Source organism: Brassica rapa, chromosome A03, assembly GCF_000309985.2.
Source record: "Brassica rapa cultivar Chiifu-401-42 chromosome A03, CAAS_Brap_v3.01, whole genome shotgun sequence".
Lineage (NCBI taxonomy): Eukaryota > Viridiplantae > Streptophyta > Magnoliopsida > Brassicales > Brassicaceae > Brassica > Brassica rapa.
Genome location: NC_024797.2, coordinates 13,769,855 through 13,784,360, shown reverse-complemented (window position 1 = coordinate 13,784,360; position 14,506 = coordinate 13,769,855). Strand labels below are relative to the sequence as shown.

The 14,506-nt window shown below is 39.9% G+C and overlaps 3 protein-coding genes across 3 annotated transcripts; 2 read left to right on the top strand and 1 right to left on the bottom strand.

Annotated features, from left to right (window-relative positions):
• Positions 1-6,419: 6,419 nt before the first annotated feature.
• LOC103860093 (F-box protein At4g00893-like) lies at positions 6,420-12,182 on the top strand (the record flags this gene model as incomplete). The annotated part of the gene is made up of 1 exon (XM_009137699.2): positions 6,420-12,182. A coding segment is annotated over one exon (1,047 nt), but the record flags the coding sequence as incomplete, so codon positions are not given.
• Positions 10,031-12,215, top strand: LOC103858609 (F-box protein At4g00893). The gene has a single exon (XM_033286193.1). It carries the CDS (start codon positions 10,078-10,080, stop codon positions 11,062-11,064), a length of 987 nt encoding a protein of 328 aa, XP_033142084.1. The 5' UTR covers positions 10,031-10,077; the 3' UTR covers positions 11,065-12,215.
• Positions 12,121-13,932, bottom strand: LOC103858608 (heat stress transcription factor B-2b). Its single transcript, XM_009135996.3, has 2 exons — positions 13,230-13,932; positions 12,121-13,148 (listed from the first exon to the last, which is right to left on the bottom strand). The coding sequence occupies exons 1-2, from the start codon at positions 13,515-13,517 to the stop codon at positions 12,486-12,488; spliced, it is 951 nt and encodes a 316-aa protein (XP_009134244.1). The 5' UTR covers positions 13,518-13,932; the 3' UTR covers positions 12,121-12,485.
• Positions 13,933-14,506: the final 574 nt, after the last annotated feature.

The window sequence follows — 14,506 nt, the reverse complement described above, 5'->3', positions numbered from 1 at the left end:
CTGCACGGGCTTAACTCTAGTTCGTATATATATTTGGAACACCAAGACATCTGAACACACACAACAAACCCTAATATTTTAGATTCTCTACAGATTAATATGCAACCAGCTTTGTCCCATCAAACACCACCGCCATCTCCGGCCATGACGTCACCCTCACCGTCTTCATCCACCGTCTCCAGTAAAAGGTTCGTTACTCTCAAGCAATTCTTACAAGATATTATTCAGTTGTATTGGATTTGAGAAGCGTGATTAAGTTTTTAAATCTTTTCAACGAAACCAACGTATTTGTATTCTTCAAAAAGAGAAAGAGTGTTTATGTGTGTTTCTTATTGTATTCCCGTTTTAGTCTATGACCTTGAAGTATATTACAGCTTTCGCTTTGAGAGGACTTTGATAAAGTCACAAACTTTTATATAATCTGAATTTTATTGTTTTGTAGATCAAAAACTAAGAGCGAAGAGGCATTCAAACCTGTTGGGTTCCTTCTAGATGGAGGAAACCCAAATGGGTTTGGTTGGTGATAACCAAACTTGGTGATAGGCTATTGATATTAGTCCATGAGATTAGTATTGGGCCTTGGAGGTTATTAAGGTTAGTGAGACACATATATAAAGTCTCTTAACCCAGTTTGTGAGAAGAGACACAACACAAGAAAGAAAGAAGAGTACTCAAGAAGACTCTTGACACAAAAGAGAGAAAAGGAGAGAAGAGACAGATTTTCGTCTGGGTTTGTCAAGGCAGGTTTGGAGGGTCAAACGGATCCTGATCGGACTGATATTTTGTGGGAAGTTTCGTCAGTCAGTGGGTTAAAGGTTCACCGAAGGGATTTGGATTCTAACGGTTGGATCTTCTGTTGTCTGGATTTTCGTGAAGCTGGTCGTCACAGTTCTTCAGTGGTGATGTCTTGAGTGTTTGGTAAATCCGACGGTGAGATCTTCTCTGATTGAGCTGATATTTGGCAGAGGTGTTACTGACTTGTTCATCTTGGATTTGTACGGTGGGATTAGTCTCTGGTTGCCGGAATACTTGTGAGCTGAGGTCGTTTGGTTGCTGCCGGTTTTGAAGCTTTGTGTTGCTCTCTTATTGTTGTTGTTCTTGTGTTGGAGATAGCTCTTTGAAGCTAGTGTCTCTGTTCTGTTCAGGCTGTTGAACAGGGAGGACGTGGTTGTACTCACATACATTTATATAGTGGATTGTTGAGTGGACTACGGTCCCGTGGTTTTTCCTTCTCACATCGAGGAGGTTTTCCACGTTAAAATTGCTTGTCTCATTTTATTATTGCTTATATCAAATCCTGCAACTGTCGAAGTATTCTCCTCTCAGGTTCTCACAAGGTCAGGAGAAACACGACCGCAAAGTTCCGCTGCGCCGTGTCCGTTTTCTTATTTCCCCAACAGTGTGGGTTCAGAGCTAGCGTGATTTGCTTATCTGATCCCAACAAAGTGGTATCAGAGCTTTGGGGTTTGATAACTTCGGGTTATTGTTGCTTGTGAGAATGATGGAAAATACGAGCAGGATGATAAGCTTGAATGGTGCTAATTATCATCTATGGAAGGGCAAGATGGAGGATCTGCTCTTTGTTAAAGAATTCCATGTTCCAGTCTTCGAGGAGAAGAAACCTGAGGAGAAGACGGATCAAGAGTGGAAGCTGCTGCATCGCAAAGTGTGTGGGTTGATAAGGCAGTGGGTAGATGATAATGTGTTGCATCATATTGAGACTGAGACGGATGCTCGTTCTTTGTGGAAGAAGCTGGAGCAGTTGTATGCTAGGAAGACCGGAAACAACAAGATGTACATGATCAAGAAGTTGATTGAGCTGAGGTATCAGGAGGGAACTCCGATGACGGATCACTTGAATGCGTTTCAGGGATTGCTCAACAAGCTGTCTGATATGGGCATCAGGTTTGATGATGAGATTCACGGTCTATGGCTTCTCGGTACTTTACCGGATTCTTGGGAGGTTTTCAGGATGTGTCTTTGTAACTCCGCGTCGGAAGGTGTCATTTCGATGGATTCAGTGAAGAACAGTGTTCTTAATGAGGAAGCAAGAAGACAATCGAATGCTAGCAGTTCGCGTTCAGATGTCTTTGTTACTGAGTCAAGGGGGAGGAGTTCGAGTAGAGATCCCAAGAGGGACAAGAACAGGAGCAGGAGCAAATCTAATAAATTTGCTAATATGGAGTGCTATTTCTGTCACAAGAAAGGGCACATGAAGAAAGATTGCTGGAAGTTGAAAAACAAACAGCAAGGTAATCAAGAAGAAAAGGTGGATCGGGTGACTGTCACCGAAGATCAGTTCCTCATTCTTCTTGAGGGTGATGCCATTAATGTCGCATGCCAAGACACCAGTTGGGTGATTGATAGTGGAGCTACTACTCATGCAACTTCACAGCGGGATTTGTTTTCTACCTATACTACGGGTAATTATGGTTCCGTGAAGATGGGAAATGATGCGATGGCTCAGGTTGCTGGCATTGGTGATATATGCTTGGAGACTAGTCTTGGGACTAGGTTGGTGCTTAAGGATGTTAAGCATGTTCCTGACATTAGGATGAATCTGATATCAACGGGAAGACTTGATGATGAGGGTTATTTCAGTTTGCACGGTGGTGGTAAATGGAAGCTCTCTCGTGGTTCTTTGATTGTGGCTCGAGGTGAGAAGTCTTCATCCTTCTATTGGATGCAGGCTAAGGTCTCCAAAGATGCAGTTAATGCGGTGGAGAATGATAATGCCATGGAGCTATGGCATAAGAGACTCGGTCACATGAGTGAGAAGGGAATGACTGTGTTGTCTAAGAATGAGGTGATTCCAGGAATCTCTGGTCTGCACCTGCAGAAGTGTTCGCATTGCTTTGCGGGAAAACAACACAGGGTATCTTTCAAGTCTTCTGCGCCTTCTAGGAAACCCGAGGTACTGGATTTGGTACATTCAGATGTGTGTGGTCCAATGAAGACAAGATCTCTTGGCGGCGCATCATATTTTGTGACTTTCATTGATGATCATTCAAGGAAGTTGTGGGTATTTCCTATGAGGACGAAGGATCAGGTGCTGGGATATTTCAAGCATTTTGTGACGTTGGTTGAGAGACAAACGGGGAAGAAGCTGAAGTGTATCCGCAGTGATAATGGTGGAGAGTATCTTGGACCATTTGATGCTTATTGCAAAGAGCATGGAATAAGGCATCAGTTCACGCCACCTTATACTCCACAGTTGAATGGGTTGGCTGAAAGGATGAACAGGACGATTGTCGAGAGGATGAGATGTTTGATCTCACAGTCAGGCTTAGCGATGACTTTCTGGGCAGAAGCTTTGAACACGGCGGTTCATGTGCTGAATTTGTCACCAAGTGCTCCATTGGATGGTGATGTTCCAGAGAGGGTTTGGACTGGTAAGGATGTTTCTTACAGTCACTTGAGAGTCTTTGGGTGTAAGGCATTTGTTCATATTCCCAAGGTTGATAGATCGAAGCTTGAGATGAAGTCGCGGCAGTGTGTGTTCATCGGTTATGGTCAGGATGAGTTCGGGTACAGATTTTATGATCCCGTTGAGAAGAAGCTCGTAAGGAGCAGAGATGTTGTGTTCATGGAAGATCAAACAATTAAGGACATTGACAAGTCCAAAATTCCAACTCAGGTTTATGAAGGTTTGATCGATATAGAGGCTACTCCTTCTACATCAGTCCACGGTGAGGTTGAGGTTGAGGTTCAGAATAATACACCCGGTGCAAATGCTCCCGCACATGAAGATGGCACTGGTGATCATGGTGACGATCATGGTGAGACACCAGCTGCTGAGAACCAACCTACTGTTGTGAGAAGATCCGAGAGAGGTCTTAAACCGTCGACAAGGTATGATCCTAGTGAGTACGTTTTACTTACTGATGGGGGAGAGCCTGAAAGCTATTATGAAGCTTTGGAGGATGAACACAAGGATCTGTGGTTTGGAGCCATGGATGAGGAGATGGATTCTTTTAAAGAGAATCACACTTTTGAGTTGGTGGAATTGCCTAAGGGCAAGAAGGCTTTGCTTAATATGTGGGTGTACAGAATTAAGCATGAAGATGGAAATAAGCCACCCAGATACAAGGCTAGATTGGTTGTGAAAGGTTACAGCCAGAAGAAGGGGATTGATTATGATGAGATCTTTTCTCCTGTTGTGAAGATGTCATCCATTCGGGTTGTTCTTGGATTGGCAGCGAGCCTTGATCTAGAGGTTGAGCAAATGGATGTGAAGACTGCTTTCCTTCATGGTGATTTGGAGGAAGAGATCTACATGGAACAACCGGAAGGCTATGTTAAAGAGGGCAAAGAAAATTTGGTTTGCCGCTTGAAGAAAAGCCTTTATGGATTGAAGCAAGCACCGAGACAGTGGTACATGAAGTTCAAGTCTGTTATGGGGGAGCATGGTTATGCAGAGACTGATTCAGACCATTGTGTTTTTGTGAAGGTGTTTGGTGATGATGATTTTATCATCTTGTTGCTGTATGTCGATGACATGTTGATTGTGGGCAGGAACATGGAAAGAATTAAGGAGCTAAAAGAGCAACTCGGGAAGTCCTTTGCCATGAAAGATTTGGGTCCAGCGAAACAGATTCTCGGTATGAGAATTGCTAGAGACAGAGGTGAGAAGCTGATTCACTTGTCTCAGGAGAAGTACATTGAAAAGGTACTTAAAAGGTTTCACATGGACAAGTCTAAAGTGTTGAGTACTCCGCTTACACCACACTTAAGACTGAGCAGTCAACAGAGTCCAAAGACATATGAGGAGAAGGAAGATATGGTGAAGGTTCCATATGCTTCTGCAGTGGGTAGTTTGATGTATGCCATGGTCTGTACAAGACCGGATTTAGCCTACGCCGTTGGAGTTGTCAGCAGGTTTATCTCCAATCCGGGGAGAGAACATTGGAATGCTGTGAAGTGGATTTTGAGATATCTCAGAGGGACTTCTGATCTGAAGATTTCTTTCGGGGTTAAGAAGCCTTTGCTGGTCAGTTTCACTGATTCTGACATGTCTGGAGATGTTGATTCTAGCAAGTCTACTTCGGGTTACTTGGTAACATTTGCGGGTGGAGCTGTGGCATGGCAGTCAAGGTTGCAAAAGTGTGTTGCATTATCTACCACTGAGGCAGAGTTCATTGCTGCAACTGAAGCTTGTAAAGAGTTGTTGTGGATGAAGAACTTCTGTGAAGAGATCGGTTTCAAGCAAGAAAAGTATGAGTTGCTTTGTGATAGTCAAAGCGCTATTTGTCTCGGGAAGAACTCTACATTTCATTCGAAGTCGAAACACATCCAGAGAAGATATCATTGGATACGAGATGTGGTTGCTTCTAAGGAAGTGGAACTTGCAAAAGTTCATACGGATGATAATGGAGCTGATATGATGACAAAGTCTTTGCCGAGGGGGAAGCTTGAAGTATGCCGAGGGATAGCCGGAATGGCTGTTTCCTCCACCTAGTCGGAGGGGGAGTTTGTTGGGTTCCTTCTAGATGGAGGAAACCCAAATGGGTTTGGTTGGTGATAACCAAACTTGGTGATAGGCTATTGATATTAGTCCATGAGATTAGTATTGGGCCTTGGAGGTTATTAAGGTTAGTGAGACACATATATAAAGTCTCTTAACCCAGTTTGTGAGAAGAGACACAACACAAGAAAGAAAGAAGAGTACTCAAGAAGACTCTTGACACAAAAGAGAGAAAAGGAGAGAAGAGACAGATTTTCGTCTGGGTTTGTCAAGGCAGGTTTGGAGGGTCAAACGGATCCTGATCGGACTGATATTTTGTGGGAAGTTTCGTCAGTCAGTGGGTTAAAGGTTCACCGAAGGGATTTGGATTCTAACGGTTGGATCTTCTGTTGTCTGGATTTTCGTGAAGCTGGTCGTCACAGTTCTTCAGTGGTGCTGTCTTGAGTGTTTGGTAAATCCGACGGTGAGATCTTCTCTGATTGAGCTGATATTTGGCAGAGGTGTTACTGACTTGTTCATCTTGGATTTGTACGGTGGGATTAGTCTCTGGTTGCCGGAATACTTGTGAGCTGAGGTCGTTTGGTTGCTGCCGGTTTTGAAGCTTTGTGTTGCTCTCTTATTGTTGTTGTTCTTGTGTTGGAGATAGCTCTTTGAAGCTAGTGTCTCTGTTCTGTTCAGGCTGTTGAACAGGGAGGACGTGGTTGTACTCACATACATTTATATAGTGGATTGTTGAGTGGACTACGGTCCCGTGGTTTTTCCTTCTCACATCGAGGAGGTTTTCCACGTTAAAATTGCTTGTCTCATTTTATTATTGCTTATATCAAATCCTGCAACTGTCGAAGTATTCTCCTCTCAGGTTCTCACAAGGTCAGGAGAAACACGACCGCAAAGTTCCGCTGCGCCGTGTCCGTTTTCTTATTTCCCCAACAGTGTGGGTTCAGAGCTAGCGTGATTTGCTTATCTGATCCCAACAAAACCGAGTTTCGCTGATCTTCCATCAAGTCTTATGGAAATAATAATGTCTCGTCTTGTGTTAAAAGATAACATTTGTGCATCTGCTGCTTGCAAGTCATGGCTTGATGCTGGAGTCTTTGTTCGTGTAGTGGAAAAGCATCCTTGGCTTTTTTACATGTCTAGACGTGGACATTCACTTAAACTCGTCGATCCATTCCAATGGAAGTCGTACACGCTAGAACTGCCAGAGATAGCTAAATCAACTGTGTGTTACTCAAGAGAAGGCTGGTTACTTATGCATAGATCCAACTCAAAGGACATCTTCTTCTTCAACCCTTTTTCTCGGGAGCTAATAAGTTTGCCTAAGTTTGCGTTTCCTTTTAATGAGATTGCATTCTCTTATCCTCCTACATCGGATAACTGTGTTGTGGTAGCTTTAAACTTTAACGTGCAGCATCGTGTCACTACTATCAGCACTTGCCATCCTGGAGCAACTGAGTGGATTGCTAGTGTCTTCCCTGCTAACTATCAACAGTTTTCTATGAAGACCAAGATTGTCTATCACAATGATCGATTTTATTGCTTTAACGTGGGAATAGAGAGGTTGTTTTCCTTTCACCCATCTTCCCGTACGTGGAGGTCGTATCCTCATGCAAATTTAGATCCTACTCTGACACAAGATTGGTACAAGAAAAAACATTTTTTGGCAGAGACGAAAGGAGAGCTGTTTCTCATGTTAACAAGCTTAAATGAGGAGCCAATGGTCTATAAACTAGTCTCTTGGAGCTGGAAAAAGATGAGTCCTAGTGAGCTTGATGGCTTGACATTCTTTGTCAGTTTTTATAACTCTGAGTTAGGAACAAATCTCCCATGGGTGAGGAACAACGTATGTTTCTCAAGGTTTGGTTACAATCGCAGGCATGTATCCTACTCGTCTGACCAAAGCAGGTACAATCCGTCTATTGAATGGAACAACGAGTTAGAACTTTGTCCTCCTCAGAGCCTCTGGATCAATCCGCCCAATAACGTTTTAGACTATTTGTGAGAGCTTGCGTGTAAGATTTATTAGTTTTTTGTTTCAATTTCTAAGTAATTGTAGGCCTGGGAGATTCCTAATGTAAGAATGCTTTTAGATATTAAACTTGTTTCATCTTAAACAGACGAGGTTTGTGGACAAATTGGCTATGGAGATAGCATATTCTCCTCAATTATTGGCTTGAGTTTCTAATAATTTGAAAATAACCAATTTTTTACTTTTATTGTTTCAGTTTTTTAAGAAATACACTTAAGAACCTTGCAATGTGGGTGCTTTTAGACGGGGTATTTCGTCTTCCATTTGTTGTAACAATTTCTTTAGAAATTTTGAAGCTTTTTATTTTCATTTTTAACAGTATTCACATTTCTTAAATCAAAAAAGCATAAGAAGATCTACTTATGTATTTTATCAAAAAAAAAAAAATCTACAAAAAGATCTACTTATGAAAGAGAAAAAAAAGGAAAAATGTAAGCTGTATAGATAAAAAGAATCAATGGTGAATTAACAAGTACAAAGATTGACTTTTGAACGATATATTCGTGTATATATATTTTTGGAGATATATACGAAAACTAATCCTAGGAGTTTAGATTAGGTATTACCATACACGACAACCGTTGCCCCGTCAGGCACCACCGCCGTCTCTGTTCATGACGTCACATTTGCCTTCTCCGACCATCATCCCACGTAGATCGGTGGCAGAGCCGTGCTCATCTTATCAATTTTAGGTCATTGGTCCTAGACCTCTTCTCACATTAGTACATTTTGGTGCTTCCATACTCATAAATTATATAATCAATATATAATAATATAATAAAAACTATAAATATTTCTTAATATTTTTTAATAATATGACAATTTCTACTTAGTTATTGTGAATATTAATTTTATTGTATATTTTTTATTTTGAATGTCGAAAATATTTTTTTGCATATAGTTTGAATTTGTATATACAATTTTTAGTTGTAACCAAAATATAACTTTTGCCATTAATTTTCATAAGATTAATTTTTTTTAAAAATAATTTTAAAATATAAGATAAAAAAATAATTTATTTTCTGGTTCATATTTAAAAAAATTAATACGTATATTTGATATAAAATAAATTATTTTTGCCCTAAATTCCTAATATGCTTCGCACGGCACTGATGGGTGGGTTAATTCATGAACTTTTTGCAAGTTATAATTGATATTAAGTTGAACTGGATTTGGAAAAGTATGACAAAGTTTTTATATATCTTCTAATCTCTGACCTCCGGTCGGCCAAAGCTAATGAGTTTTCTTTTTCACGTTTGTTCACTTTGGTCCGTGAGCTTTTATCTTTCTAGAAGACTGGTGTGTTAATCTCTTGGAGGTTCAAAAAAATTGTTTACTGACCTGTAATTATCACATATATTTTATTTTTCTACCTTCACTTACATGATATTTCCAGATGCGTAATGATAAGTGTTTTTTAATGATATATTTATTTTTTAAAAAATTCTATGATAACCCTAAAAAGTTTTTTCTTTAATATCAAAATAATCAAAACAGATTTTATTAAATAGTAAATATACACTGATATCTCTAATGCTAAAAAAAAAAGATTTTTAAAAGTAAATAAATACTAAAAGTAAAAAATAAATTTTAAAAGTAGTTTCTATAAAAAATTGGATTACAAAATAAATTATTTTGATAAAAATTGAATATTATTCGAAAACTATAAAGAAAATTATTATTTTTTATTATTATTATTTCTTTAGCTAATACGTATTTTTAAATATCTATAAACAAAGTGTACAATGGTTTTGTACTTCTTTAATAAAACTCTTTTTGATCATTTATCTTTTTTTAGTATATTTTGGTGAAAAAATATATTTTAAAATTATTTAAGAGAACTGTCTTTATAAATCAATTATTTTAAACAGGCTACTATATATGAGCCACAACAAAACCCTAGAAAATCTTCAGCGATCACCCCACCACAGTCGACCACCATTTCCCGTCAAATACCACCGCGATCTCTGGCCATGGCGTCACCTTCTACGTCTACGTCTTCAACCACCATCACCCGTAAAAGGTTCGTCACTCTCAACGAGTTCTACAGACTATAATATTCAGATGTTGAGCAGGACTTGTGGTCCAGTGGCAGTGGACGGGTCTTAGATGCAAACACATTCCAGGTTTGATCCTATTTCTGAGGAAACTAAGTCACATTGTTCTGTTCACTACGGGTTGCAGATATGTCCATATGAAAACCCGGGAGAGAACCTGTCGTAGGCTGCACCTCTCACCTGAGGGTTAGGTCTGTGTCTTTATAGACTCGGGTTTAACCTTTTAAGAAAAAAAAATTCAGATGTTGTGTATTTAACAAGTTTGACTGACTTTTTCATCTTTCTTGGGAAAATTGTTTTGAATGTATTTATTGATTTTTTGTTTACTTTCAACTTCTCTATGATATTAATATATTTTGAAACATATTTGATAAAGTCTCAAACAAACTTTGTAGACAAATTTGATGACGTCTCACACTTTTGCTTGATTAGAAGTTCATTTGTTGTTCTGTAGATTCAAAACTCAGAGCGAAGAGGCATTGAAACCGAGTTTCTCTGACCTTCCATCAAGTCTTTTGGAAGTAATAATGTCTCGTCTTGTGTTAAAAGACAACATCATTGCATCAGCTTCTTGCAAATCATGGTGTGAAGCTGCAATATCCGTTCGGGTAGTGGAAAAGCATCCTTGGCTTCTGAGCTTCTCTAAACGTAGCAGTTTATTTGAGCTCCACGACCCGGTACAGTCGAAGTCGTACACTTTGAATCCGCCAGAGCTAGCTGAGTCAACTGTGCGCTACTCATCACACAGCTGGTTACTTATGCACGCATCTACCACAAAGGACTTGTTTTTCTTCAACCCGTTTACTCGGGAGCTCATAAGCTTGCCTAAGTCTACGCTACCATTCCAGGCAATCGCATTCTCTTCTCCTCCTACATCTGATAATTGTGTTGTGGTAGCCTTAAACTTTATGTTGCGGCATCATTATGTCACTATCAGCACTTGCCATCCTGGAGCAACTGAGTGGATTACCGAGGCCTTCCCTGCTGCTTTACTATATTATATGAAGAGCAAGCTTGTCTATCTCAATGATCGATTCTATTGTTTTACCTTTGGTGGAGACTCCTTGTACTCCTTTCACCCATCTTCCAGGACATGGGTTTGTCATGAGGATGTATATCACTATCATCAACTGCAAGGTGGGTGGGAGAGGAGAGAAGCTTTCTTGGCAGAGAAGAAAGGAGAGCTCTTTCTCGTGTTTACTTGTGGCAAGGAGAAGCCAGTGGTGTTTAAACAAGGCTATTTGCGATGGGAGAAGATGTCTAGTACTGAGCCTGATGGCTTCACAATCTTCTTCAGTTCTTATCACTCTCAGATGAGGACTAATCTTCCATGGATGAGGAACAATCTCTGCTCCTTAAGGTTTGGTAACAAACGCATGCGTTGTCTCTCCTACTCTTTTGATAAAAGCAGGTACAATCCACATAAGGGAAGTCTGAGCTGGCTAGAACTTGTTCCTCGTCCCAAGTGCCTCTGGATCGATCCGCCGGATAATGTTTTAGACTATTTGGGTTGATTAGTTTTATTTCTTCAAATAGAAAAAAGTAGTCATCCAATACTGTTTTGTTTCATCCAATATTGTTGTTGTTTTTTTGTCTGCTTTTGTGAAAGTCTTTTTTTTTTTCCTTACTTTTTTCTTTTACTTGATAAAGAGCTGGGCTAGCCATAGCAAGTTTGGCTCATTTTACACTATTTGTTCACCCACACAAAGTTTAAAGGAACTTTTAACATTATTATGAAGGTTTGGGGGTTCCAATAACAAAAACAGTCTTCTGGAACAGAGAATTTATTTTGACATGGTGAGCATGTAAATCTTTGAGGTTAAATATAAGGCTGTGAAAGCTAAAACAAGCTTCATAAGGAATGAACTGGGCATAAGGAAAGAACAAAACCTATCATGAACACCAAACCAGCTCTACTTTGGTTACTGAAGGAAAAAGCAGACGAGAGAAGAAGTGGTCATGCTCCTCCATACAACGCAGTTCAACTAATCACGCTTCAGAATTGATTATGTAGTCTTGGATCCAAGGAAGCAATGTGTCCCTACGTAAACAGCTGTGTAATATTATTCTAGGGTTTCTAATCATTATATAGAATTTTATTGTAACACCGAAATGGAAACTAATGAAAAGCTATGAAATATTAACTTCGGCTTCATTATCTTCAAGCTTTTAAGCTTTCTCTGCTTTACTCCTTTTTGGGAAGTTTGTGTGCACAGGTGAACCATCTCTTCTAGAGAGCGCAATTCTGAAAAAGAACAAGCTGAAGGAAGATCGTTATTTAAGTTCTCTAGTATGTCCAAGGCAAACCATTGTGTACGACATATATTCAGGTCTCTAGTATTTTCACTTCAGGTAGTGCTTGGTGTGATGATCAACTTTAAGACTTACTATCTACATTTGGAAGTTCAGTTCTCTACTTATGATAAAATCTGAATATGTTTACATCATTTTGCAATGCCTAGGTCCTCGATAAGACGGGCACGCCTCCATATTCTTAAAGCGCCAGTACGAGCTTCCTATGACATTAGATAAATACCAAATAGAACACAATGAGACTACAACAGAAAAGGGCTTGACCTATATCTTCTAATCTAGAATTAAAAAAAAATTCATCATCATCATCATCATACAAGTAGACTACAAATAAAACACCATGAGCCTATAACATGAAAGAACTTTTAACTAAAAAGAACATTGCCAATAAATCTAACAAAACCAGTGCTTTGTGAAGATCCAACTTCGAATCTACATGTGTTTATCTAATATCATGCCAAGCACCTCCATCAGGTGGAGCCAAACGAGCCTGAATATTTTCAGTTCCATCAAGAAGAAGATTCAAGAAGCAACATCAGGAACACCTAAGGATAGTAGGATCAGTGCATTGGTACCCACTAACCAAACATTGCTCCAAGTCATGGCAATGGCTTTGCCTTTCTCACTTTCCAAGTTCAAGCCATGGCCCATTGTGGTCAACAGAGTTATTCTCCTCCATTGGCTCTGACTTATCATCGGAACCTTGTTCTTCTTCCTCTTGGTTATCATCCTCTTCCGCAGCAGCAGCACCCAACTCTTGGTCTCTTCTAGCTCGCTTCACCCCAATCGAAACACCAAACAACCTCGGAGTCAAGAGCTTCAGACCAGCCCCTGTTTCTATGGCTTCTTCACTCATCTCTTGTCTCTCCGGCATCAGATCCAACGGTTTCACACAATCCGCTCCACCCGACGTGAAATTCGACATCAGCTTGTAGATGTTCGAATACAAGCCTTTAAGCTTTGTCAGCTCTTGACTCAACTGAACATTCTCCTTCCTCAACCGCTCGTTCTCCTCCATCAGCTCCGGCGCTGTGGTGCAGCTCGTCGTCCTCTGCAGCGCCACACCAACCGATCCTCCTCCTCCTCCAGTACCAGCCGGCGATGAGTTGGAAGAAATGACCTGCTCTTCTCCAGAGTTAGACGGTGAAAGAACGTGAGCTAACACCGGAGCAGCCGCCGGCAGAGAGATTTTCCGGCGTTGAATATCGCGAAGCAGAATCTTCTCACCTCTCCGGAAACAGTCATTAGAGAACTCCCAACGATCGGGAACCAATTTTCGAAACCCCTAAACCGTAATAAACCGAGTCAGACTCAATTAGTAAACCGGTATTGAGATTCATACAAAAAAAAAAGCGAAAAGACTCACGTAAGTGTTGAGCTGGCGGACGAAGCTGGAGAAGTTGTTGTGTTTGAAGTATTTGGGGAGGAGATCTCTCGCGAACTCAGCTGCTTTCCACACGATGAATGTTGAACCGTCCTCGTTCCACGAAATCAATTCGTCGTAAACCGGATCATCTACAAGCTGGTACGTTTTCGTTAGAAACGGCGTCGGTATTGACCTCTGCGGTTCTCCACCTCCACCGCCGCCACTGCTTCCTCCACTATTACCGGCGCTACAACCGCCGCCAACCTCTCCGGTTTGTTCCCCCGGCATGAGTTTTAGATCCACACAACCACAATAACCTGAACCTTTTTTAAATTGGTTGCTTGAAGAAGCTTCGAATCATGAGCAAATCCGAATTACAGATAAAAAAGACAAAGATAATAACTCTTTTCGCTTTCAGAAAACCATTAAACCAAATCCGAAACACTCAGAAAATAACTAACTCTATGTCTTAACGCAATCTTTTCAGTTTCCACCAACCAACAACGAGATTGCCCTAATCCAGAAGGACTCCGTACGGATCTCAAACGTGAGAGAGAGAGAGAGAGAGTGTGTTCTAGAAGGTTCTCGCAAATACGGAACGATAAGAATGAGATAGAGAGGATGAGAGACCACAGATCGGAAGTTCCAGAAGGAAACTAAAAATGAGAGAAAAGGGTATAATGGGAATAAAAAGTGAGGGGTCTACAAGAAGGAAACGAGTCTAGGAATGTGCGAGAAGAGCGTGTGTGGGTTACTTATTTTCCAGAAGTTTCTTATTTCTTCACTTCCCTTTTATGTCCCTCTTCTCGTTCCATTTCACGAAAACGTTTAATTACTTTAAACGTTTTTAGTAATTAAACCCCTCAACTAAAGATGATTCGTAAAAAACCCCTCAACTATAAATCTTGTGAAATAAACCCTCAACTTTAGTTTCGTTAACATATGTTATCCTCCGTCTAAAAAACCGTGACGGAGGGTGACATATGTTAACGGTTTATAAGTTGAGGGTTTATTTCATTGGATTTTTAGTTGAGGGTTTTTTTTATGATTCATCTTTAGTTGAGGGGTTTTATCACTAAAAGTCATTAAATGTTATTAAATTATTTATTATCATATACATTGTTTTAGGATTTATAAGCCTTTAAAACTAATTTATAAATTTTAATATATTATAAAATTAATTTATACATCTTAAGTTAATAATTTTCAGCACTACTTACAACTTATTATAACTTTGAAATATTAAATTATTTGATATTTGGCAATAGTGATATAAA

Bases quoted from the DNA above. Each gene is read 5' to 3' on its own strand.
- LOC103858609 (XM_033286193.1), top strand. From the start codon at position 10,078: ATGTCTCGTCTTGTGTTAAAAGACAACATCATTGCATCAGCTTCTTGC.
- LOC103858608 (XM_009135996.3), bottom strand. From the start codon at position 13,517: ATGCCGGGGGAACAAACCGGAGAGGTTGGCGGCGGTTGTAGCGCCGGT. The intron at 13,149-13,229 runs GTGAGTCTTTTC...ATTACGGTTTAG, and splicing joins TCCGCCAGCTCAACACTTAC to GGGTTTCGAAAATTGGTTCC.